General features: G+C 54.3%; 4 protein-coding genes across 4 annotated transcripts; 1 reads left to right on the top strand and 3 right to left on the bottom strand.

Moving 5' to 3' along the window:
* Positions 1-3761: 3761 nt before the first annotated feature.
* BCR38DRAFT_455573 (uncharacterized protein) lies at positions 3762-7391 on the top strand (the record flags this gene model as incomplete). Its single annotated transcript, XM_040861814.1, has 6 exons — positions 3762-4307; positions 4368-4477; positions 4536-6101; positions 6156-6260; positions 6318-6998; positions 7058-7391. The coding sequence occupies 6 exons, from the start codon at positions 3762-3764 to the stop codon at positions 7389-7391; spliced, it is 3342 nt and encodes a 1113-aa protein (XP_040718955.1).
* Positions 7392-8912: 1521 nt separating this feature from the next.
* On the bottom strand, positions 8913-9928 carry BCR38DRAFT_336268 (autophagy protein Apg5-domain-containing protein; the record flags this gene model as incomplete). Its single annotated transcript, XM_040855443.1, has 4 exons — positions 8913-9109; positions 9191-9361; positions 9421-9508; positions 9614-9928. 4 exons carry the CDS (start codon positions 9926-9928, stop codon positions 8913-8915), a joined length of 771 nt encoding a protein of 256 aa, XP_040718956.1.
* A 2040-nt stretch (positions 9929-11968) lies between these two features.
* BCR38DRAFT_136191 (uncharacterized protein) lies at positions 11969-16590 on the bottom strand. Its single transcript, XM_040853590.1, has one exon. It carries the CDS (start codon positions 16453-16455, stop codon positions 12289-12291), a length of 4167 nt encoding a protein of 1388 aa, XP_040718957.1. The 5' UTR covers positions 16456-16590; the 3' UTR covers positions 11969-12288.
* BCR38DRAFT_136231 (uncharacterized protein) lies at positions 16523-24009 on the bottom strand. The gene is made up of 3 exons (XM_040853591.1): positions 23630-24009; positions 20377-23577; positions 16523-20055 (listed from the first exon to the last, which is right to left on the bottom strand). Exons 1-3 carry the CDS (start codon positions 23757-23759, stop codon positions 16574-16576), a joined length of 6813 nt encoding a protein of 2270 aa, XP_040718958.1. The 5' UTR covers positions 23760-24009; the 3' UTR covers positions 16523-16573.
* Positions 24010-24636: the final 627 nt, after the last annotated feature.

Consider the following 24636-nt stretch of genomic DNA (forward strand, 5'->3'; position numbering starts at 1 on the left):
CTGCTCCATCGCCACGTGGCCGGTATCGCATCAGTGTTGTTGATTCGCTGACTGTGGGCCAGTCAAGCATCCAGTCATACCCCAGAGTGAGGTAGAGTGACAGTTGCTTCATGTATCACAAGAAACTCGTAAGGATTTCTGCTTCATTTAACACCGCATTTGGCAGTCCGATGGATCCTGTACGTAATATCGAGATGCGGTCAAGTAAGTCCCAAAAACCTTCTAGAAGCTGGTGTACGAATAAAGGGGAGTGCCCCTATGCGGATCCCGGCGTCATATGATGAGGGATTCTCCAGCTGACAGACTAGGTTATCGGTCCATTCCCGTGCAGTCGGTGAGGCTGCAGTTTTCGGCAGGTTTTTGCAACTTATCAAGTTGCTTTGGCGTAGACAGAGCTTCATGGCTTTGGTGATAGCCTTGGGTTGTCTGTCACCTCACCTTCGGGCTGTTTTCTCTAGAACATCTGACACGTTTCACAAATGCTATTCGTTGCAGATTTCCTTACTAAACACATGTATTGAGAAGAACCAATGCAGTGCTATGGCATCCTACCAGCTAATACATTGACAGTATCACGAAAGTCATTAACCATGGAGAAATTATTGCCACCCCACATGCGCAATACGACGAAATGTTATGGTCACTGCTCAGATGAAGTAATTCAGAATTATGCTGATCTTCTGAAAATGAATTTATCACGGTATTCAAGACAAAAAAAATCCGTTCGGTTGACATCTACGAACATGGATGCCAGTCGCAATGCAATGATGTCAGAGTAGACGGCGGGGTCTGGGCCGGAATTCCGGCAGAGACCACTGAAAGTGTGTAGTTAAAGCCGACCCGGTTTCCTACCCCTCAATCCATTCTAGTTGCGCCTGTCTGTCGCAAGCCTCTTTTCTTTTGTTTTGCTCGTTTAGGGAAACCGAACTGTCGGAGTGTTGGTTTCGGCAGTCGATATTCGACTTTAACTTCAGTAACAAGCTGTAACTTGCAGAAGTCCAGAGGAAGGAGGAAGATCCCAAAGTTTTCCGCGTATTAAGCGAGCGCCGTCAACCGCAATAAGCCTTTCAGACACCCGTTACCCGCTTGGCATAATCGTCCCTGGACATGTACTCGTATTTAGAGTGCATACTGCCACAGCCATACATAACCATGCAATAGGGAGGTTTGTCTAAAAAGGTCTGAAAAAGTCGTGAACTTTTGGACCTGATTGAGCCTTACAAGCCCATCTGTCCAAGCTCTTATTGCCCGAACCATGTAGCTAGCTATGCATTAGGGTCGGCATGGTACCCCTCAGACATTTGATATGCAAGTCAACCAGAACCATGCTGCAGAATGCAGCAGTTTCCGACTTGCACCAACGATATCCACTCCCTCGTGTCTTATTCTGCCCTGCCGACGCTCACCACGGGATGACCGACATTTGTTGATGGACATGGTCTAGAGATGGGGGGCTGTGATCTGCTCTCATGGGTGGTGAACAAAGTGCATGTTGAAAATTGCCAGTGATAGCAACACATTTATTATCGTCGAAATTCGTAGTGGTCCGCCCCACTGTTGCAGTGCTAATTTCCTGATGAAAAATGCCACAGACCACTGAGCAGTGCCGTCGTCTCGTCCTTTGTGTAACAGCACTCAACCGAAGCTAGACGCAGATCACGAACCTCATCCCCACATCTTGTCACTCTTTAATTAGATGTCTCTCGTTTGCCTTTTCTTTTTTTTCCTTGTTTTTCTTTGGTTTCTTCTTCTCTCTTTTTCTTCGGCGGTGTCTGTGCATGTCAAACAGGAAGATTATTTGTGGATGTGGTTGCCTGTTTCTGTTTCATGAGAAGCGCACTCGCGATCCTCCGTGCTGCTTGGGATCCAAAGAATTGGAAGAGGCGTCCACCGCCTTCAGACACTTGCATTCAAAATTGTATGCGAAAAAGGTTGGCAATGGTGCAACGGAAGGCACAGACCCAAATCCTTGGTTTGACCCAATCAAAGTACTGGGCCCGAGTTATTGGGTACCTCGGTACTTTCGATACAGATGTACATGATGGTACATGACCACCGACGTAGACCAACGGCCGGCCTCATTGCGATTGCTTGGCTGTTGGAGGGAGAGCTAGTCTATTCCTTCAGCTGAGGTCTCTTCAATGGTTCCATCTGTTGCGGCCACTGCCCAGGTCCCATGGGCTTAGTCTGTCACAAATAGAGCTCTATTGAGTTATGCATCGCTCGTCAAGCACTTGCGTTCATCTGGTCCAAAGGTACTACTGATACCGTAAAATCTTTTCGATTCTGGAGCCTCGTCTGACCGCTCCGCCAATTGGTGGTTCGGACCCAAACCGTTGACAGTCAATCTAAATCTACTTACCCCACTTGTCCGTCAGTGCCAAAACTGGATAGCTCGAGGTCCAAGTTCCTCCACTGGGACTCGACGACTGCTGCCTCTCGTCGGAGACTGTGCAGTATTTTTCTCATCTCTGCCACTCCACTGCGGGTGGGTGTACTTTGCAACATCGAAGTGGCTCTGCCGTCTCGCCGTCTCCGCGCACAGATTTTTTGCAGTTGAGACAATCGCTAAGGAGACACCTGTCAGACGGCTGCCGTCGCCGTAAAACCCACATAGCTCGCAGCAGATCCATCCACTATCCGGTTACACGGGACGCTGATTGGAAGCAAGCTGGACTGGCAAAGCCAACATTCACACTTCACCTTCGCTGTCCCGAGGTCGTCACGACTCACGAGTCGCGATTCCCCTCACACCGCCAGTGTTACAGTTGTCGGGAGCAACCGCTAACTACCAACCGTCTTGCCTCTTGTGTGCCACCACATTGGCCGCAGGCCGTTGACCGTTGTGGTGAAGCTACACACTGCTACTGCCGTGCATGGTACGTAAAAAGAGCCGTCGGCAGCAGCGTTGGAGTTTTCTCAATTTCCGTCGGGGTAGGTACCCTTGTTCTGTACCATCGTGGTCACTAGCCACCCATGTCCATGCGATCCCTGCTTGGTTAGCTTCCCTGGAAAGTCGAGCTCGGCAGGGTCGACAAGTCCTCCATTGGATCTTCAAAGCAAAACGCTTTCTGGACCCTCTTTACCCACCAAAGCTGTCGTTGTAGTTCTGCCGTCAAGAGATTCTTGCTTGGACTCGGGGACACTGATGTCTGCGAACTCTACGACGCTGACCTTTTCTGCCATACACCCCAGCAGCATGTGCTCGAGCTTTGTGGCTTCGTCTCTGCCCAACTGCTGATCGTTTTGCCTCAATATTTTATTATGCTTCGGCGCTTTGGAGCTTGACCCAGGAACCCGGCACCACACACGCCCTCCTCACGCGCCTCGCACGGAAGGTGACAAAGCTCTCACCAGGCACGTTCTCGTTCCGATACATACACCTGCCTTTTCTTCATATGTCACATAAGCCAATAAGCAAGCGCCCAAGTACCGTGCTACTCGTACACTACTCCTTCCCGCCGGCGCTGGTCGAGGTACCTTGCTCTCTCTGACCGGTAACCCCAGGTCCCTCGGTCACTGATAGCTTTCCCATGGCCTCCCTCCCCAATGCCGTTATTGCCTGACTTGTGGTTTCCATTTGCTTAGCCCGCCTATGAGTGTACGCATATACAAACCCAAGGATGGATACCGGGCCACCCGAGACGAAACGTCCGCGTCTCTCGTCCGGTGTGCAGTCATGGCCAAATACACATCAGGGTATATCACTGCCTCCCCCTCCCTCCGGAGCCGCAACGCTGCCACCACCCTCGCACCACCCCATGCCATACCATCCTCATAACCCGTACTCGCGCCCTACTGAACATCACTCCAACGTGGCTCACCATCATCACGACGACCGCCGCCACTATGAGCCTGAGCCGCAGTACCATCCCCCCTCAATGCAGGACCACCGACAGCCCCCTCCCTCGCCGGCGCATCCGTCGCCGTATGGTCAGCACCACCAGGAGCCTATCGTGAAGAGGGATCCGGGAGAAGAGACTCCTCTAGGACAGATGCGCCGACCCAACTCGACCGGCAACGTTCCTGACGGCCTGCCCCCGACACCGCATGGCCCACCGCATCCCAGCCAGCATTCCGAAGAGCAGCGACGACAGATGAGCTTTGACAACGGATCAATGCCTCCCCATTCGCCTGCGACGTACCGGCCTCCCACCACGGGCTTTCACCCTCCCCCGAATCCAATCGCTCAGTCTCAGTATCAGCCGCCCGCTCATAACTACGGCCCTCCGCAAGGCCCCGGCCCGGACATGTACCCTCCCTTCACGGTAGCTCAGACCAAACGAAAGGCGCAACGCGCCTCACAGGTAGGCACGCGAGACAACTGACCATGATGGAATGTTATGCTGACTTACCCGTCGCTGTAGGCTTGCGAAAACTGTCGACAACTCAAGGCCAAATGTGATGAGCAAAAACCCTGCAAGAACTGCAAGGAAAAGAAAATAGAATGTCAATATCGCGACGTTCCTGCGAAACAGTGAGTTCTGCCGAAGGTCATTCATTATGTTGGCCACCAGTTGTTGACGTCCAGCCAGGTCCGATAAAGTCAGCTCGGATATCCTAGAGGCTATCGCCGCTATTCAAGATAATCTCACAAATCAGTTTTTGAGAATAGACGAACGGATGGGTAGGATGGAAAGTGCCATATCACACTTGCAACCGCCGAAAAGGGAGTCCATCGAGGACCACCTGGGGATTCCATATCAGCCTCCAACCGATATGAAGCCACCTTTACCTAGTGATGATGATGACGACCAACAATCCATAGACGCCATGGACAGAGACCCGGACCCGGACCCAACCCCCAAGCCTGACGTCTCCGAGGCTCAAAAACGACTAGACAAGGTCGACGAAGGCGAAATGGAAGCCGAACCAGGACCACCCGTTGACCCTGGCAAACCATCCATGCCAGCCAACCATACAACTCTGGCAGCATTGCTCCTCAAATGGACGTCCGTCCGTGAGCTCGTGGATAGTCTCCCAGAGGATATCCAAGAGAAAATCAAAAACTTCGAGGGCTACCACCTACACCAGGAACGAAAACGTGGATCGTTGCGCGTCTTTGGAAGAGGAGAGGGCTTTGATCGAGAAACACGGTCGTCGCACGTAGGAACCATGATGGACCAGGCCATGCCCGAGTTCTTCGAGGACAATGTATCCGAGACCGCGTCCCCTTCGCCCTCTACGTACGACTCCCACGGACAGGTCGGCGGTTTCACGCCCCCTAGCGGAGGTGAGTACAAAGGCGGCGTTCTCAAGACGGATGGGACAGCGGATTTCGACTCGAGTAAAGTCGCCGAGTATGTGCAGAGCTTCAAGGACAATATCCTGAATATGCACCCGATTTTGAACCCACAACACTTGGATGACTTGGTCAAGACATTCCTCGATACTCTGCCTCGATCATCTTCCAAGGCCAAACCAAAAGACCCGGTCGCTAGGTTCGTTAATTCAAACAATGCGACGAGTGCGTCTCCTTCAATGCCGGACACGGGTACAAAGCGGAAGCGGTCGCCGGCTGTGGAGGAACAGAGTCATCATTCATCGGGATTCACTAAGCCGGGACGACCGTACCGAAATGTTCATAGCGCCCTCGTGTTGGTTGTTCTCGCCCTGGGCAAGATATGCCTCCACAAGGAAATGATTCCTGATGTTGTCCGCGGGCATCAAGAAAAGCACGCAGAAAAGCATCAGGACAATCTGAGTACTCCGAGCTACAGCTCTCCTTCGATTCGAAATGGAGTTCCCGTATCTCCGCTCCAAGGTTCTTCGCCAGGCTTCGCTTCCCAATCTCAAACATCGGGTCTTCCGTCTCCCAAGGACAACGAACGGGTTCTCGCAAGTAGACGATCCTCCCTCCAGGGTTCCGCTACTGCGCCGAAGAGCGGACAATCAATGAAACGCAATATTGAAGTCATACCAGGGCTCGAGTATTTCGCTTTATCCACGGATATCATTGGGGGTCTCACTGGAAGTCCCCAACTAAAGCTCGTGTGGTACTATATCTTCGCCGGGCTTTACCATGGGCAACTCGGCCGTGTTGTGGAAAGCTGGTCGTTCATTGCGCTAGCAAGCCGTGACCTTCAGGTCATCATGCAGCCGTATGTGTTCAGTTTTCCTCTCTCTTGACTCGTACTAATACATACCTCTGATAGGAGCCTGTTCCGACTTGCAACGATAAAAGACAAGGCACTGCAAATAGAGGACAGACGGGACCATATGCTTGCTTTTGCGTTTTGGACCTGTTTGCAACTCGAAAGGTAAGTGGTGCCGTCGTGATCGGGCAATTGAACACCTTGCTAACTAATCGTTTGTAGCGACATCTTAGCTGAATTGCAGTTCCCACAATCAAACATCCTGTCGTGGGAAGAAATCATGCCGTATCCCAATATGGGCATTGCCATGAGCGACGGGCACCCTCAGCACGTCGTGGGCAATTACTCGGCACAGTTGTATCTTCGGAAGCAACTGAACACCATACATAATAGCTTGTACAACCCAAATCCTCGGGAGTCCGAGGAAAATCCACACGAGCGAGATCCAAACAACCAGACGATAGAGGGCAAGATGCTCAAGATCCAGAGCATGCTAAAAGATGCGAGGAGTGAACGTCCTGGAGGAGCTGGTGGGTCACATTTGGTTCCCATGTGGGTCCCCCCAGGCTTCGAATTCTCCGACAACGATCCACCAGCGACGGATATCCTTGCCGCACGACTACGCGCCAAGTATTGGGGCTCTCAGGTCATTCTCTACCGGCCCTTCATCAAGGTGATTCTTGAGTCGGAAAATGTCCCGCACGACATGCTGCTTCCAAATGCTTCGTACAACCACTCGGCTCCCGTACACCCCGATATTGCGCGTATGGCCAATCTTGATCCCAGAATCATACACTACGCTCGCTTGGGCGTTGAGGCGCTCAAGGAAAGCACCCGCGCCTTTCATGGGATGGATCCCAGACAGCGTCTTATCATAACCAATATTTTTGGAACTGCTCATGCGTAAGTGTTCTCCACGAAGCCGCAGTATTGATTCCGCGGCAACTCTAACCCTTCCGTAGCCAATGGGGAAACCTCATTGTCCTGGCTGCCTGCTACAATAATCAAGTTCTTTCCAACTTCATTGACAAGCATACGCTGCAAGATCTGTTTCAACGAACCATCGATTTCATCCGAACCAGCGTCCCCGAGACCAGCTCGAGTTCACTCAACACGGACCTGAAGATCTTGGAATGCCTCTCGCTCAAACTTGGCTTCTCCACCAGTCACGACATGCACTCGAGCTTTTCGAGCCACATGAACGTCGACCCTCCTCTGCATGTGGGACACCGCAACCACTACTCACCAGCAACGCCTGCCAACCCCATGCCTCCACCGCACTACAGGCCTCCTTGATTGGTAAACCCGGCGAGCGAAGGGATTCCGAGTCCCCCCCCCATGAGACGGATTTATATATCATACCTCCCCTAGCATCAGATATTGCAAGCCTGTTTGAATATTTACACATGACTTATGGCGGCCTTATGGCGGCGTTGAATTTCCGAATTGGGGGGCTGATGCTAAACTCTCGTCGATCAAGTCTGTCTCCAATTCGCGTTACATTGCGTGCTGGTTATAATCTCAAATTACACATTTTGCAGATGGCGTGCATATATATACACCACTGGATACCCCTTGCAGTTCAGTTCAGCTCGAGTTACTCGATTTCCCATCTCTCTAATCGGTCATTTGAACAAAGTCTTCAGCATTGCAGGAATGGGCGGCATCGCATTCACTCTCGAGAGGTTTTCCACTCCCTCGAGTTCACTGGCAACAAGTCGGAGAGATTTGGGTTCACGGCGCAAGCCTCGGCGGGTTGATTTGTTTTTGAGTTGATTTAAAATGAAATATTCACTTATTCGAATAACAATGGTCCCACGTTGGGGGACAGGACCAGGGCCAGGGCAGTATCAAAGGGTCACATCACGGGGCGGTTGGTTATAGCATCATTGTCCGGTCACTTTGGGTTGGTGACTGCATCTGTCTTTGTCTTTTTTTGTCATGTATCCCTCAGGTCTTTTCTCGCTTTGCTACTTCGGGTGGGAATGGTGGAGATACCTTTATGCCACGGGATTTTTATTATGTTTTGCTTTACTGTCATGTATATTGCGCTGGTTTTATTTGCTGTGTCTCATACACAGAGTACCCCTTTCCCTTCCTTTCCTGCCGTGTTTTTCCCCGTGCGGGATGCTGTCTATCTGGGAATAGGGGAAAAGGTAAATGTAAATGCTGAGAGCATTTTCATTAATTGTGTGGGATATAATCGGTGGCAATAGTAGCTACTACTACAGAGTGTAGGTACAGCCTGCCAAGGCCAGCTAATCGAACACGGGGATGCTCCGAGCCTTCGTGCCGTGCGCCCTGTTTCAAGCTCACTACGTTTTGTGCGTGTCAAGTATGAGTTCAAGTGCCGCGAAGAGTTGTCGACTTGGACATAAAAGTTGTATCAGGTCTAAATTCCGACAGCTATCGAAACTCCTCAACAGCTCCTGATAGGCCTCTCGATGAGATGTGGTATATATGTGAGGTAGACAACTCGGATGAGGCAAATTTGTGGCAATAGGACCATGTACACATCCGACGAACCCCAGCGCAGATTCTCGTTTTCGTCAAGGTCGAGAGTTCTCGGTGGCGACATTAGATATACCAAGATACGTCGAAGCTCCATGGTCTCCCAATCCTTGACCGCGTAGCCATCAAGCAAGACTGACGTGCCAACCGGCTGGCCCTGATCTCGAGAGCGCTACGACCGTGCGAAGAAGTCGCAGAAGGGGACTGTCTCTTGGTTCCTCAGATCGGTATCGAATTCTCGAGTCGACAAATACTGAAAGCCCCGTCCACTCACGAGGTAGTAGGGACAGACTCTGACAACGTGTTCTATACATCGAGAGGAACGACCACCAAACAAATCCACCCGTCGGGGTAAGCCGCCTCCCGCATCAAGTCTTGCAACGGTGCCGTGAATGGGACATGCGCCCCGTGAAGAAGGACGTTTGCCAGCACCGGGTCGCGACTACTGGGGAAGAGCCTCGGCAGAAGTCCGCGGAGAGCGGCCCCGAGTGTCTGTGGATTGCCTAGTGAAGTGAATATACTTGCGCAAACAAGCGGAATGTGGGGTCGGATCGGGTCGGGGGTGTAGTTATGGACCGACTTACGCTCGTTGAGGCGGGGTTGGACCAGTGATTGGACGACCTTGAAAGAGCCTGCTGTGGCACGTAATGCATCGCCGGGAGATTGGGGGATGTAGATGCGGATGGGAACGTTCCTGAGTTCTCGCGAGGTGTTGAGAAGCCGCGAGTTTATCTTGTGGAACGCTGCGTAATCATCTCGTAACGGTTAGTGCCAGGATAGAGAGGCGGAGCGAGACGCCATGGTGGCGACATACTGTCTTGTACGGCATTCCAAAGCGCTGTCGTGTTCTCCTTCGAAAGAGACATGATCTGCTGTGCATTGCCGTTGCGCACGAAATCCGCCTAGCGACCGTTCGTCAGCCAACAGGTACGCCACCCACGCGGCACTTGCAAACGACAAGCCCTCAGACGTATGTGGGCGGATGGCTGCAGGACGACGTGGCTCACCTCTTTGGCGCTGTTGAGGAAGGTGTCCCCAATGTCCCAACTCATGCCATCATTGACCGTCAGGCGCCAAGGGAGAGTTGGCTGGTACAGATCGATCAACAGACCGACGGCCAGATTGCGCAGCAGGACGTCCTCATGGTGGAAGCTGGTGCATGGCAGGCCAAAGTACGACGAGAGCCGGGGGAGAAGCAGGGCCAGGTAGCTGAACCTTGGGACCGCCGTCACGAAGGGCTGGTTTGGCGCCGAGGCATGGGTAATGTAGAGAGGTGTTTGCAGATCCCAGAGGGTCTGAGGGATGGGCGGACGGGAGGGCATTGGATTCGTCTGCCGAGTGTCGAGATCCTGTTAAGTCGGTGTGAAGATTCGAAAGGGCATCTTGGCCAGGAGTGGAGCAGATGGGCTGTACGCTCGAGCGGTGATCCCATGGCCCGTCCAGACAGACAGCCAGCCAGTCAGTCAGTCGGTGATGATGACTGGACCGCCGTCCAAACTGTCGTCAGATTCCAGACCAAGACAAACATGACAACTGGCATGCGGGGTCGGTAGCTGATAAGGCTGATAAGTGGAGATGGGCATGCGGGATGATGATAGCGCTAATCCGAACGTGGTAAGCCGCCACTGCGCTATTGGCATCTTCTTGGTTCTCCCCTCAGCATCGGCACATTTCCCCCCTGCGTCCCATCGTGGCCAAAAATGATGGCTCAGGATTGCCTGGCCAAACATGGCCAACAAGGTTCAGTCAGATTCTTCAACCCCGAATCTGGCTTGCTGTTTTGTCGTTGCCCGCATCTGCTCGACGTCACGTGATTCATAAGTCTCGTTATATATCCAGGGCACTGCAAGTTCGCTTTCGGGTGTCGTGCTGGTCAGCCCATGGCCAACCAAGTTCAGCATCGTGATCGTGCTCGTTGAGCATCGTGATCATGAGTTGGCTCGGGGAAACTTTGTGGTGAGCGCATCCTTTGAACGCGTACTCCTTTGAACCTTCCCTCTGCAGCCTCGTGCGTTCGGTCCGCAGTCAACCCGTTGGTGGGTGCTATATTTGGCATCGTCGCAATGAGGTTGTTTTACGACGTGTTCCAGGACGTGGACATTTCGTAGACGTTTGTTCGGTGAAAGCAGAGCACTGGATAATGAGGAGGCCAACGCGTAGGCCGCCAAGGGGTTCAGGTACGGTACGGGGACCGAGGGGTCCAAGCCACACGGACCGAAAGACTGGGTGGACATGTCTGGTGGACATGTCTGGTGGACATATCTGGTGGCCCTGGACGACCAGCAAGGATTTGGCAATGTCGCAATTCTTCGTTACCAGAGTTGCTAGGGTATCGTAATTAAGGTTCGCTTTGCCCCTAGTCGGCCAAGGCTCCCTCCAGGGTTCCCGGTGTAGCGTTTGTACCCAATTGAGGGTCCGGACGCGTCGGTGAGGCCTGAAATGGGGCTACGGCGGTCGTGTCTTCCCCTTCTATACTCGTACTGCGCAGGAGACAACGATCATTTCGACTCTGCAAATCCGCCCATTTCATGAACTGGCCGAGCGAAGTAGGGGGTGGGGGTTACGAGACCCTGTTCGTTCTGTTCGTTCGAAAAGCTAGATCTGATATATGAGCAACTCTAATGCAAACCAAGCGGGTTTGACCCATGCGAGTCGCATATCAAGTGCGGAGTTGGACAGTTGGTCTGGTCTGGTCTCATTTTTGAACCAGATCCTTCGTCGAAGGTTCCATGACCCTGGGCAGTTCTTGCCGTTATCGCTATACCTGGGTGTCGGTTAGGCGCTTGATACGTACACATCAGGGAGGTGTCGTCACTATACAGCAGCACCCTTCCGTCACCACCCATCACGCCTTGATGTCTAGTCTCGCTGTAGCAGTCGACGCCGGCTCTGAGCCTCGTTGTTCAGCCCAATCCAATTTAATCGCGCAAAAGACATCAGCCTGTGCAAGACGTACCCAAACATGGGGTAGAGACATGCTTCTCATGACAGACTTCGTCTTCTGTCGTGTGCGCCGGATGGGCATTACACCCGTTTTATGCATCGGCCTGCTGAACAATGGCTTCGCGCCTGGGTTTCACTAGCCCATGGCTCCAATGTACACTTCTCAGCCAAGACGAGCATCATATGTTGTCATCGCTCAGCTGCCTACAAGCACCAATCTGCACTGTGAGTGCTTCAGTACGTATTGGGGATGCAGTGAAATGATCAATGTAGCCCACACGTCGTAAACCGTCGAAGCACCAACAACACCGGAACCCAGCAGGCTAACGAGTTCTTCTCACATTCTCCTTTTACCCACATCCGCAGCCTTCCTCAAGCATGGAAGTCGCGCCTCCCTTGGGTTCAGTGCAAGGCAAGATAGAAAATCTAGTAATTACATAATTAAACGACTGAATTGAAGTAGAAGCATAACATCGTAATATGACATGACCTAAACATGAATCCCGGTCAGATATCGTCCCCAAACCAACTCCCATATCCCAAGTCTCCCAAAAGTCCGCCATCATAATTCCGTATTGATGGTGTTTCCCCATATTAGTCGTGACATGATCTCGTGTGCCTTCCTCCTTCTTTCCCCAAGATCCTCAGCTCGTTACATTCAATCTTCCCAATCCCTACCGTCCTATCTCATTCCATCCATAGCTTAAAACAGACAGATATCGTAATGCGCCTAGCCTCGCTAAGTAAACAACTTCTTAAAAGCCGCCTTAATCCCCGAGCCCTTCTTCTTCGTGCCCTTGACCGCCTCGGCTTCTCTCGTCCTTTGCCTCTCCTCTCGTCTCCGATGTCTCTCCTCCCTTGACTCCGAAGGTGAATCACCACGACCCTCATGCTCACCCCTATCCCCGTGCGTCCTACTACTTCTAGTCCGCGTGCTCTTGGACCTGGCTATCGTATCCTCCTCCTCAAGCGGGTCCGCCATTCTGACCTTCTTCTCCACGGGCGACCCGGTCCGTGTGGGAGATACGTGTAGCTTGTTGCCACCACTGCCCCCACCCGCCGACCGGGAAACCTCCCTAGACGTGCGACGATGACTATCCTCCCTCGTCGGCACGGTGCTCTCTCTCGCCGTGTTAGACCGCTTCAGAACCCCTTTACCCAGACCCCCTTTACCCGAATCCCTCGAGGCACGCGGCACGCTCGTGTCGGTGCTTGCGCGGGTGGCAGCAAAGGTGGTCGCCAAAACACTTTCGCCGTTCTTCATATCGAAGAATTTCTTGGGCTTGCCTTCCGGTGTGGCGGGCGGTGGTCTCTCCGGCGGTTGAGGCGCGGAGCTGTGTCTTCTCGACGACCGCCGGTCGCTGCTGGGGGGAGTCAGGGGTTCTTTCCCCTTGCGGGCGTGCTCGGCCTCCTTGGCGCGCTCACGGTCCAGGGCGTCGCGGGCGGCGCGGCGTTCTTCCTTGCGCTTGTCGTGTGCGGCTTGCTCTTCGGGCGTGCGTACCCTGCGGCTTGATGAAGTGCGGGTGCTGCTGGTCATGGAATCTTTCTTTGGCGTGCTGGTGCGTTCTGCTTCTTCGGAGGGAACCGATTTGGCCGAGAGGTCGCTTTCGGCCCTGCTTCGGCGGTGGTGACGGCGGTGGGGTGGTGGATCGCCGGATTTACTGTCGAGCGGCCTGGACGATGGCTCTCGGTGCTCTCGATGTTCTCGGTAGTCTCGGTGCTCTCGGTGCTCTCGGTGCTCACGATGCTCGCGATGCTCGCGGTGCTCGCGATGTTCACGATGCTCACGGTGGCGGTGATGACGGTGTCTGTGGTGCCGATCACGAGGTGATTCAGGAGACTTCTCTACGTCTGTCCACTCGTCAGTAACAGGTGTAACGTTTCTCTCCACCCAGTCACCATCTCCTGCCATCCCTGGTGCCATGTCACTGCCTTCCAATGCCAGAGCCTTGTCCAACGTGTCTGCGATGTTGGTCTCGACGTGGGGACTACCCGCTCGAGGACTAGGAGGCGGGCTGAGCTCCCTAGCTGTGGCGTAGATGATTACAGCCGCAGCAACTGTCTCCTCTGCCCTCCTGAGCGTCCTCTTTTGCTGTCTTTTCAAGCTTCTTGCACGACTCATGGCTCGAGCCGTCGGGTCAGACAGATCAGGCAGCATGATACCGGGGGTCTGTGGCCTTGCCTCAGACGTGACGTCCAAGGGCGTTTTTGGTCTGAAAGTGTCCTCCGTTTGCGTGCTGGAATGTACCATTGTTGGCCTGCCGGCTAGCGTACTGTGCTCGCCGACGGTATCTCTGTCCTTGACAGCGAACCACTCCGACAATGGCACATTGCCACCAATCAAGTCAAGGGTGTCCTGTAGCTTGGACGATTGGCTTGCAACGCTGCGTCTCTTGTTCTCGACTGGCACATCGCGCGAAGTCGCATCTCCGCGCGTAGGGGACTTTGGCGGAACTTGTGGGACACTGTCTACCAAGTCTGACGCAGTCGTGTGCCTTGCAACAGTGGGAAACGCGGGAGTTGCTGGCATATCAACCAGATCACCGTCTCTGGCTTCAGTTTCGGGCATGCCCAACTTTCCTGTCTCCTTCTCATCAAAAGAATATTTATGGGCAAGCATGCCGCCGCCAGCAGCGAGACTAGCGGCACCGGCCACAGAGCCGGCAATGATAGCAGCTTGGTCATCGTCATGCTCGTCCTCAAAACGGCGGTCAACAACCTCCTTGGTAATGTCTCCCAGATCTTGCAGGCTTGGAAGAGTTTGTTCGGGCTCGTAGACTTGCCCTACTAAATGATCGCCTGCTTCGGATTTTGGCTCGATCGTGTAGTTCTCGGTTCTTTGAGAATAATCAATGGGTGGCTCGATCGGATACATAAACCACGGCCGTGGTTGAGAGACTTCGGCAACTTTTAGTTCTGGTTGGACCATTTCGTCAAGCTGAGGCTGGAACGGAGGTTCGGCCAGAGCGTGATCATACACGACTCTCGCAGCTTGGACATTTTCGTCTCCGGAAGGCTCGGGTGTCAGCTCGGCCAACTCCCTCGAAAGATTATCTTGTATGCCGCCCATCTCAACTGGCACAGACCCTTGCGATTCGATATCTTGTTGTTCTTGATCGATTACTTCCTCTTGAACGGTGGGGATTGCTTCTAGGACAGCTTCTTCCGGTTCATCGTTCACATCTTTGATGAGATTGCTTGCATCCTCGTTGACGGCAGGGCTGACCTCTTGGGCTTCAAGCTGATCGTGTATAGCGAATGACTCTCCGATCAGGTCATCATCCGAGACAATGACCTGAGGATCTGTCTCGACAGCTGAGTCCAATTGGGCACCGACAGTAGAGACTTCGTCAATGGCAGGTGTCTCATCCAACGCGAAGTTTCCATCTTCAGAGGCAGGTATTTCGATAAAGGCAGAGCTCTCATCACCGATGAGACTTTCATCGATATCATGATTATCCTTGGGGATGACTGTATCTGTATCCGAGGTCTCTTGAATGGTATCGAGGTGCTGTGGTTCCGATAGCACAGGCTGTGGCTCAAGGTCGCTTTCATCTTCGTCTTGAGTGGTGAGGCCTGATTCATCTGCCACCTGTTCGAGCATTTGATCGTCACCAGACTCAACAGCATGTGCAGTCGAGTCGACCACCTCAGTGTCTGGTTCCAGAAGGCCTTCTACTTCATTGGCCGGGTCAAGTACATAGTCATCGCTGGGCTTGTGCTCTGCTTGTTCAACGACTAGTTCCGTATTCACATCAGCTGGCGCATCTGTTAATTCGCCCAATTTCTCCACAAACGAGGACGCATCGTCTATTTGATTTGGCTGTTGCATCAAGTTGACAACAGATTGAGGGGTGCTTTCGATCGACTCTTCTGGATGTTGCTCTGATTCTCCAACGGTCAAGTCAGGCGAGTCGCTTAGTTTCTTGTCCTCTTGCTCGTCGATCGCCTCCGATGTTCGATCATCATGCTGTTGCGGGTGTTCCAGAGCTATTTCAGACGCGTCGTTGTCCGGTTCCTCCGGCGTTTGCTCAGACGGCTGCTCGGAGGGGGCTTCGACCAACTTTTCAGGTTGCTCAAAAATGGGTACGACTTCAGGTGGACTGTCAACGGCACTGTCATGTTCAAGGTCAGTCGTACCAGCTGCAGCCTGTTCATTCTTGTCAAATTCAGGCAGGGTATCGTCGGCCTGTGACTCCTCGTTATGTGGCTTGTTGAGTGACTCGTCCAATTGCTGTTGTTCCGGGCGTTCAACTGTGGCTTCTAGATCCGTCGTATCAGGAGCAACATCTTCAGTTGTGTCGTGATCTGTGGCTGGCCCAGGCATGTCCTGAGTAGAGTCCACCGGCAGCTCGGTCTCATCCTGTTGTGCCTGATTTTCTGCGTCTGAAGTATCGCCAACTACTTCCTGGATAGGCTCATCCAATATGTCGACGACATCTTGGCCGGTACTTCCCTCAATCTCAAGGGCCATCACGGGCTCACTGAGGCTCCTATTGTCCTCCAAGTCCTTGTCTTGGCTCGTATTTTCCTCCTCATGGATATCTAGCTCGTCCACTGGACCGCTGTCATCTCCCGGCGTTGGAAGACTAGCCAACTCCGCGTGGTCTGGTGTCTCATCAAGCCCAGTCCCGGGCTCAATGAGCTCTGTGACCATATCCCCTCCAACCTGATGATGATCCTCCTCAATAGCCTTCTCCTCAGTAGCCTCTACCTTGTCCTCCACTTGGGATACAACTTCCTCTATGATAGGCTCAGGGAGACTTTCTCCATAATCAAGCGTCATAGGGCCAGGGGTACCTCCAGGGGTATCGGAAGGAATGATATTCTCACCTTTTCCCTTTTTCTCCGCCAATTCCTCCCCACTCGGGATCGGTCCAACCTTATCCTTACTTTCATCTTCCATTACTTTGTCGTCCTTGACCTCGGGGGCCGGTTTCTCGGGAGCTTTCTCTACTGGGGCTTCGGCTGCTTCCGGTTCTTGTGCGGGATGCGGGACCTCCTCGGCCTTGAGAAACTTCTAGTCAGTCAACTTCTCTGAGGAGAGAATAAAACAAACATAGGGGTCCTACCATTGGCTCTGAAGCGACTGGTACAACGACTTCTGGTCCCGGCTCACATACGGGAAGCACTTCCTTTGTTAATTCCACAGGCGCAGCTTCGACTGGGGCATCTCCCGCGGCAGGCGGCTCAGCAGCAGGCGGTTCTTCAGCTGCCGGCGCTTCAACGGCAGACTCTTCGGTAACTTCGACAACTGGTGCTTCGGGGGCCGGTTCTTCAGCTGTTGGCTCTTCAATGAGCAGTTCTTGGGATACCAGCGCTTCAACGGTCGGATCTTCAGAAACTTCAGCAACCTGTGCCTCTTTGGCCGGCTCCTCAGCTGCTGACACTTCAGTAGCCGCCTCATCAGCGACCGGTGCTTCAATCACTAGCTCTTCAGCGGCTGGCTCGTCGGGAAGAGGCTCTTCAGTAACTGGTGCTTCGGCAGCCGGTGCCTCGACGACCGTCTCAGCAACAGCAGGTTCCTCAGCGACCAGTGCTTCAGCAACTGCTTCTTCCGCGGCAGGTTCATCAACAGCGGGCTCAACAGCAGCTGTCTCATCAGAAGGAGGCTCTTCAGTAACTGGTGCTTCGGCAGCCGGTGCCTCGACGACCGGCTCAGCAGCAGTAGGTTCCTCAGCGACCGGTGCTTCAGCAACTGTTTCTTCCGCGACAGGTCCTTCAGAGACAGGTTCTTCAGCAGCGGGCTCAACAGCAGCTGGCTCATCAGGAGGAGGCTCTTCGGTAACTGGTGCTTCGGCAGCCGGCGCCTCGACGTCCGGCTCAACAGTAGCAGGTTCCTCAGCGACCGGTGCTTCAGCAGCTGGTTCTTCCGCGGCAGGTTCTTCAGAGGCAGGTTCTTCAGCGGCGGGCTCAACAGCAGCTGGCTCATCAGGAGGAGGCTCTTCAGTAACTGGTGCTTCGGCAGCCGGTGCCTCGACGACTGGCTCAGCAGCAGCAGGTTCCTCGGCGACCGGTGCTTCAGCAACTGCGTCTTCCGCGCCAGGTTCTTCCGCTCCAGGTTCTTCAGAGGCAGGTTCTTCGGCGGCGGGCTCAATAGCAGCTGGCTCATCAGGAGGAGGCTCTTCAGTAACTGGTGCTTCGGCAGCCGGCGCCTTGACGTCCGGCTCAACAGTAGCAGGTTCCTCAGCGACCGGTGCTTCAGCAGCTGGTTCTTCCGCGGCAGGTTCTTCAGAGGCAGGTTCTTCCGCGGTGGGCTTAACAGCAGGTGGCTCATCAGGAGGAGGCTCTTCAGTAACTGGTGCTTCGGCAGCCGGTGCCTCGACGACCGTCTCAGCAGCAGCAGCAGGTTCCTCAGCGACCGGTGCTTCAGCAACTGCTTCTTCCGCGGCAGGTTCTTCAGAGGCAGGTTCTTCAGTGGCGGGCTCAACAGGAGCTGGCTCATCAGGAGGAGGCTCTTCAGTAACTGGTGCTTCGGCAGCCGGTGCCTCGACGACCGGCTCAGCAGCAGCAGGTTCCTCGGTGACCGGTGCTTCAGCAGCTGGTTCTTCAGAGGCAGGTTCTTCAGCGGCGGGCTCAACAGCAGCTGGCTCATCAGGAGGAGGCTCTTCAGTAGCTGGTGCTTCGGCAGCCGGTGCCTGGACGACCGTCTCAGCAGCAGCAGCAGGTTCCTCAGCGACCGGTGCTTCAGCAACTGCTTCTTCCGCGGCAGGTTCTTCAGAGGCAGGTTCTTCAGAGGCAGGTTCTTCAGTGGCGGGCTCAACAGGAGCTGGCTCATCAGGAGGAGGCTCTTCAGTAACTGGTGCTTCAGCAACTGTTTCTTCCGCGACAGGTCCTTCAGAGACAGATTCTTCAGCGGCGGGCTCAACAGCAGCTGGCTCATCAGGAGGAGGCTCTTCAGTAACTGGTGCTTCGGCAGCCGGTGCCTCGACAACCGGCTCAGCAGCAGCAGGTTCCTCAGCGACCGGTGCTTCAGCAACTGTTTCTTCCGCGACAGGTCCTTCAGAGACAGATTCTTCAGCGGCGGGCTCAACAGCAGCTGGCTTATCAGGAGGAGGCTCTTCAGTAACTGGTGCTTCGGCAGCCGGTGCCTCGACAACCGGCTCAGCAGCAGCAGGTTCCTCAGCGACCGGTGCTTCAGCAGCTGGTTCTTCAGAGGCAGGTTCTTCAGCGGCGGGCTCAACAGCAGCTGGCTCATCAGTAGGAGGCTCTTCAGTAGCTGGTGCTTCGGCAGCTGGTGCCTGGACGACCGTCTCAGCAGCAGCAGCAGCAGCAGGTTCCTCAGCGACCGGTGCTTCAGCAACTGCTTCTTCCGCGGCAGGTTCTTCAGAGGCAGGTTCTTCAGCGGCGGGCTCAACAGCAGCTGGCTCATCAGGAGGAGGCTCTTCAGTAACTGGTGCTTCGGCAGCCGGTGCCTCAACGACCGGCTCAGCAGCAGCAGGTTCCTCGAAGGCCATTTCGACGACTGGAGGTTTGTCCGCCACTTCTTCTTCCCCTGTCTTCCCCTCCTCGGCCTCAACGGCGTCACTCGGTTCGGCAGGGTGTTCAACGGCCTCGTTTTTCACCTCACTTGGCTCAACTGATTGCGCTAGTGTGTCCTCAACGTCTGCGGCAACACTTGGTTCGACCGTACCGGGCTGCTCGACATGCTCCTTGGCTTCCACAGCTGGTACCTTCTCCGGACTTGCCTCGACAACAGCTTCAGACTCGTCTTGTGGAGATGCGCTTTCAATCGACTCCGCCGGGGTGCTTTCGGCTTCTGGGGCTTCGATTGCGGACGCCTCGGTAGCATCAGCTTCCGCTGGATCATCTTGGGCTGGCTCGACGACGTCTTTGACAGGTTCGGGGACTTCATTGCTTTCCTCAACATGTTCGGCGATGTCTTGGCTCCCTTCAGCAGGGTCGACTTTGTCCTCAGATCCAGGTACTTCTGCTGCCGTTTCTTCACTTGCGGGTACTTCGTCGGCAGGAACCGAGGCTGATACAGCATCTTCCACCGGGATATTTGGCGGCTCCTGAGCGTCGGTGCTGGCTTCAGCAACAGTTTGATCAATATCTGCGCTTTCGACAAGGCTCTTCTCAGGTGAATCTGGACTGCTTTCCTCAGCTTCGGTCTGAGACCCGGCCGGCACACCTGGCACACTTGGACTGCTGCTTTCATCGGTTGAAACAGGGGCCGGTGCTTCCTCGGCCTTGTCATTGCTAATATTGGCGACAACCTCGTCAGAAGCAGGGCTCTCGGCGGCAGTCTCACCACCTTCAGCGTCTGGCGCATCAGCAGCACTGGACTGGGATTCTTCTGCTTTCTCAGTTGAAGCATCCTCTGGATCTGCCGGAACATCTTTTGGGGCATCTGCTGAGGCATCAGTGGTAATGTCTCCGATAGATTCCACTGGAGGGTCATCTCCATCACGCGTCAAGGGCGCGGTAATGACTTCGGGCTCTTTAGCGAAGTGTACCGATTTGGTCTCTACTTCGGCTACCTCTTCAGATTCAACGGGTTCATCTTAGTAGAATTAGTGGGATACTCAGCAAGTTGGGTTCTGCTCGCATAGAAAAGGGGCAACAAAGGCGAGCGACTTCGTCGCTATGGGATAACTTGGGATAATACCGTTATTTACATGTTATCCAGCAAATTGCCACCGGAATAAATGTGTTCATCCCCGCAGAATAAGCTGGATAATATATAGAATAATGGCTTTTATTCCATGTTATTCGAGCAGCACCAATCAGCCCTCTGTATGATCCTATGTTGGGTAAGAGTAGTAAAGACAGTCATCAAGAACGTAGCCTTACTAAGAAAAAGATATAGAAATCAGAGGCATACAGTTGTACTTACCGGTTGCGTCCTCACTCTTCACCGGGTCCTCATACACCAGCTCACTGGCCTCGACTTTCTCAACAACTTCAGGACTTGCTGCCTCCGTTTCGGCGGATGCTTCAACGGATCCCTCTTCAGTAGGATTATCAGCAGAATCTTCAACAGACTTTTTGTCCTCGACAGCTGGGCTTTCATCGGTCTCGGTAGATTGCGAAGGTGTCTCGCCATCAGGCTCATCCTTGGCGTCCGAGGCCGAGCTCTCTTTACTTTCAGCCGGCGTGTCACTTGGCTCAATAACCTCGGCCTCTTTCTCTGGTTGCTCAACGGCCGGATCGTCCTTGGCATCGCTGTCCATCGGCGGCGTGTCCTCTGCGGGGCTAGGTTCGGCAGCATCCTCGGCGGTTGCGGTGGCAACTTCGGGAGGCTCTGGGGCACTGCCACCTTCAGCTGATTCTTCAGTGGCGACAGGGTTATCAGCAACCGGTTGAGACATATCGGGCCGACTCTCGGACTCGGGCGCCGGCTTGCGGCTATCGTTGCCGCTGTCATCTGTGGGCACAGTCTCGGCGCTCTCGGTGACCTCAGGACTCGCATCAGAGAGGTCCTCTTTTGGTTGTTCGTCTTTGATCGAAGTCTCAGGATCGACCTTGACATCGTCGGCTGGTTCTTGCGTTTCCGCTGGGGTAGCTTCCTCAGGGGCGGACTCTGCAGCAGTTGTTTCTGCTGGGGCAGCTTTCTCAGGGTCGGACTCTTCAGGGGTGGACTCCTCAGGAGCGGTTCCTGCTGGTGCAGTTTTCTCAGGGATGGACTCTTCAGGAGTCGTTTCCGCTGGGGCAGCTTCCTCGGGAACGGACTCTGCAGGTGCGGACTCCTCAGGGGCGGTTTCTGCTGGTGCAGTTTTTTCAGGAGCGGATTCTTCAGCAGTGGTTTCTGCTGGTGCAGCCTTCTCAGGGGTAGACTCTTCAGGAGTCGTTTCCGCTGGGGCAGCTTCCTCGGGAACGGACTCTGCAGGGGCGGTCTCCTTAGAAGTGGTTTCTGCTGGTGCAGCTTCCTCAGGGCCGGACTCTTCAGGGGTGGACTCCTCAGGAGCCGTTTCCGCTGGGGCAGCTTCCTCAGGAACAGATTCTGCAGGGGCGGACTCCTCAGCAGCCGTTTCTGCTGGTGCAGTTTTCTCAGGGGCGGACTCTTCAGCAGTAGTATCTGCTGGGGCAACTTTTTCAGGCGCGGACTCTTCAGGGGTGGTTTCTGCTGGTGCAGCTTCCTCAGGGCCGGACTCTGCAGGAGTGGATACCTCAGGAGCCGTTTCCGCTGGGGCAGCTTCTTCAGGCTCGGACTCTTCAGGGGCAGGCTCTTCAGGAGTATTCTCCGTCGGGCCAGACTCTTCAGAGATAGTCTCCTTCGGCGCAGACTCTTCAGGAGTAGTCTCAACTTCGTCACCAGCAGTGTTTTCTTGAGCATCGTCGACAGGACTGCTATCCGCACCGTCACCCTTTGGATCCGGGCTATCCGAGCCCCCTGCAGCAGGCGGAGCTTCGCTCGGTGCTTGAGCTTCTTCCGTCGGAGGGTCCACTGCCGAATCCTCTACGGGCTGTGTGTCACTATCAACGCCAGTTGCCTCGGGAAATTGGACTTCGCTATCGGCAAGGGCCGGGGTCAGTTCGGATCCCACAGGCGGCTCATCGTCCTTCGAGCTCTCCACAGCGGGGTCCTCCTTCGCCTCTTCCGTGTCTGGAGCTGATGGTGCATCGACAACCGCCTCGTCAGTAGACTGTCGCTCGCTCGCCACCGTATCATCGGCGTCGGCGTCTTTCGTAACGTCCGAGGTTGCTTCGACGGGCTCATCCTTGCTGCCGGTGCTGTCTGCAGCTTGTTCGGTCGGGGGTTCAGCCGGCTCGGGGGCTGTTTCACTTTCCACAGGCGGATCAACGGCAGGGGTTTCTGTTGACTCCTCTGCCGTTTCTGCGGGGTTTGAATCTGGGGCTTCTGCCTCCTTTTGCGAATCCTCTGGCGTCGAATCTCCCCCAACTGACACTGGTGGTTCTTCGGCACTAACTTCTTCAGTCACGGGCCCGTCTGGGGACTCCGGAGCCTCCGGAGCATCATCTCCTTCCTTTATGCCTACTGTGTCATCTCCGGCAGGTTCAGGAGCACTTATAGATTCCTGGACGGCTTCACTAGGTGCGGGAACTTCGTCTTGCGGTGCCGGTTCTCCAGAGTCCTCGGCCTTCACTTCCGATGAATCGCTAGCCTCTCCTGCGGGTGCAGGTGCAGGTAGTGAACTCTCTTCTTCTTTCGGCTCTTCTGGCGATGGTTCAGCCGGATTAGGGTCCGCCGGTGGTTCTGGAGGCGCTTCAGTGAGAGGATTCTCCGCAGCCTCAGCAGGAGTACTCTCGATCTCCTTTTCACCCTCTGGTGCTGAGTCCCCTGCAGGAGCTTCGGTACTCGGCTCGGCAGGTTGTTCAGGGGCTTGATCGCTTTCCTCCTTCGCTTCCAGTGCCGGTGCTGGTGATGACTCCCCTTCAATTTCCTTGGCTTCGTTTTCAGCCGGAGCCGGCTCGTTCGGCGGCGGAGGAGGCTCACTTGCTTCTTCCTCCGGTTTACCTGGTTCTTCTACGACCGGCTCTGGTGGAGCCGGCGGATCCGAGTTGTCCTCCTTTTTACCCTTGCCATTTTTCCCCTTGCCCTTCTCAGCCTTGTCCTTGCCCTTAGCCTTCTTTCCCTTTCCCTTCTTGTTCTTGCCTGTAGGGGCGGCCCCGTTGTCCTCAACGGCCGACTCTTCCGCTTTGCTTGCTTCACTTGGCGGTTGTCGCGGAGATGCAGGCGCAGGTGCAGCGGCAACGGTTGCGGCGGCGGGAGTAGGAGGGTTTTTGCTCTTGCTCTTCTTTTTTTTGGATTTCTTGGAGATATCCGACCGTTCCTCCTCAATCGGCAGAGCTTCACCTCTACCGGCGTCAACTGATACTGCCAGAGCTGGTGGAGGCGGGGGGCTTAATGGTGTTGCGTTGCCCTTCTTGCCCTTCTTCTTGCCCTTCTTTGGTGCCTCTGCCCATTCGTCTTCAGGAGCGGCATCCTCAGCTTTACTCGCCTCAACGGGCGTATATGGCGGGGAAAGGGGGCCCTCTGGTGGGATTCCCTTTTTGGATGCGTTTGGGGCCTCGGATGGACCTTCGTTTACATCCTCGCCACCACTTTGGACCTCGTCCTCGGCTTTACACAGGGTTAGCGTTTTGAGTTCTTATGCAGTAGACATGAAACTCACCCTTCTCTGGGATTTCCTCATCTGAGTCCTGAACTGTAAGGTATTGTACATTAGAAAAGTCGGCGACCTGTACATGTGAATATGGGTCGGACCGAACGGAACAATAGGCTATTCCGTCTGGATCACTCATTCTTTCTTTGTTTGGTCGTGTGGCTTGTCCGAGTGAAGTTCTTGAGGGATGACCTGAGGACGCTCTTTATTGACTTCCATCTGCAAGGTAACTGTCTCCAGCGGGATGTTGCAGTAGCTACCCAGAACAATTGGGTCGTGGTGTGTCGGTAGGGTAGCGGGATGATGCTTGTACGACACAATGACAACAATGCCGTGGTAAGGAAGAACAGACAATGCACGCTCTATCGGTGGGGAAAATGCTTGAAACTTGGAAATTGATGAAGAGAAGTAATAGCCGATCGACTTGGAAGGCGAACGGCAATATGAAGAAAGGTTCCGTGTATCGAGGGGTCGGGATTGCCCTCGAGTGACGTTGGACCTACCCAGGAGAGACTCGTACACCCCACTATCCCCTGTCTAAACAAAGGAGTGAAGAGCGATTCCAACTTCAACGTGGGATATCCACGACTCGCAAGCCCTGACTCGACCATTCTAAAGCTCTTGTGATCTGTATCGTGCTCAAGAGCCATTGGTCGGAGCCGCAGCACTGGCGCCACGTCGCAAAAACGGAGGTTGGGCTAGCCATTGAGCCGAAGATCCATAATGGAGAGGGAGAAAAAAATAAGACAGCACTATGCAATCAATGAACAGGGAGGCCCTATAGCGGCCCAACACAACAGTGGCGGCCCTGCAAGAAGCCCGAATCGGGCCCGATCCATGCAGTAAAGCGCTCTCAATGTTGCTTACTACTCCCGCATGTGTACTACGTACCGACATTGGAGTTGGACCGACAGCAACGCCAATGCTGGTCGGCATGACGGCCCCCGCGTGATGGCCTTCCCCTTCACCAACGAGGAAACCCGTCGGCAGCAAGCCATTCGATGTCTGGCTCCATT

Source organism: Pseudomassariella vexata, assembly GCF_002105095.1.
Source record: "Pseudomassariella vexata strain CBS 129021 chromosome Unknown BCR38scaffold_3, whole genome shotgun sequence".
In the NCBI taxonomy this organism is placed as follows: domain Eukaryota; kingdom Fungi; phylum Ascomycota; class Sordariomycetes; order Amphisphaeriales; family Pseudomassariaceae; genus Pseudomassariella; species Pseudomassariella vexata.

Coding starts and splice junctions, on each gene's coding strand:
- BCR38DRAFT_136191 (XM_040853590.1), bottom strand. CDS start 16,455: ATGGAAGATGAAAGTAAGGATAAGGTTGGACCGATCCCGAGTGGGGAG.
- BCR38DRAFT_136231 (XM_040853591.1), bottom strand. CDS start 23,759: ATGAGTGATCCAGACGGAATAGCCTATTGTTCCGTTCGGTCCGACCCA. Junction 23,578..23,629: donor TGAGGAAATCCCAGAGAAGG/GTGAGTTTCATG, acceptor CCCTGTGTAAAG/CCGAGGACGAGGTCCAAAGT. Junction 20,056..20,376: donor CGCAACCGGTAAGTACAACT/GTATGCCTCTGA, acceptor AATTCTACTAAG/ATGAACCCGTTGAATCTGAA.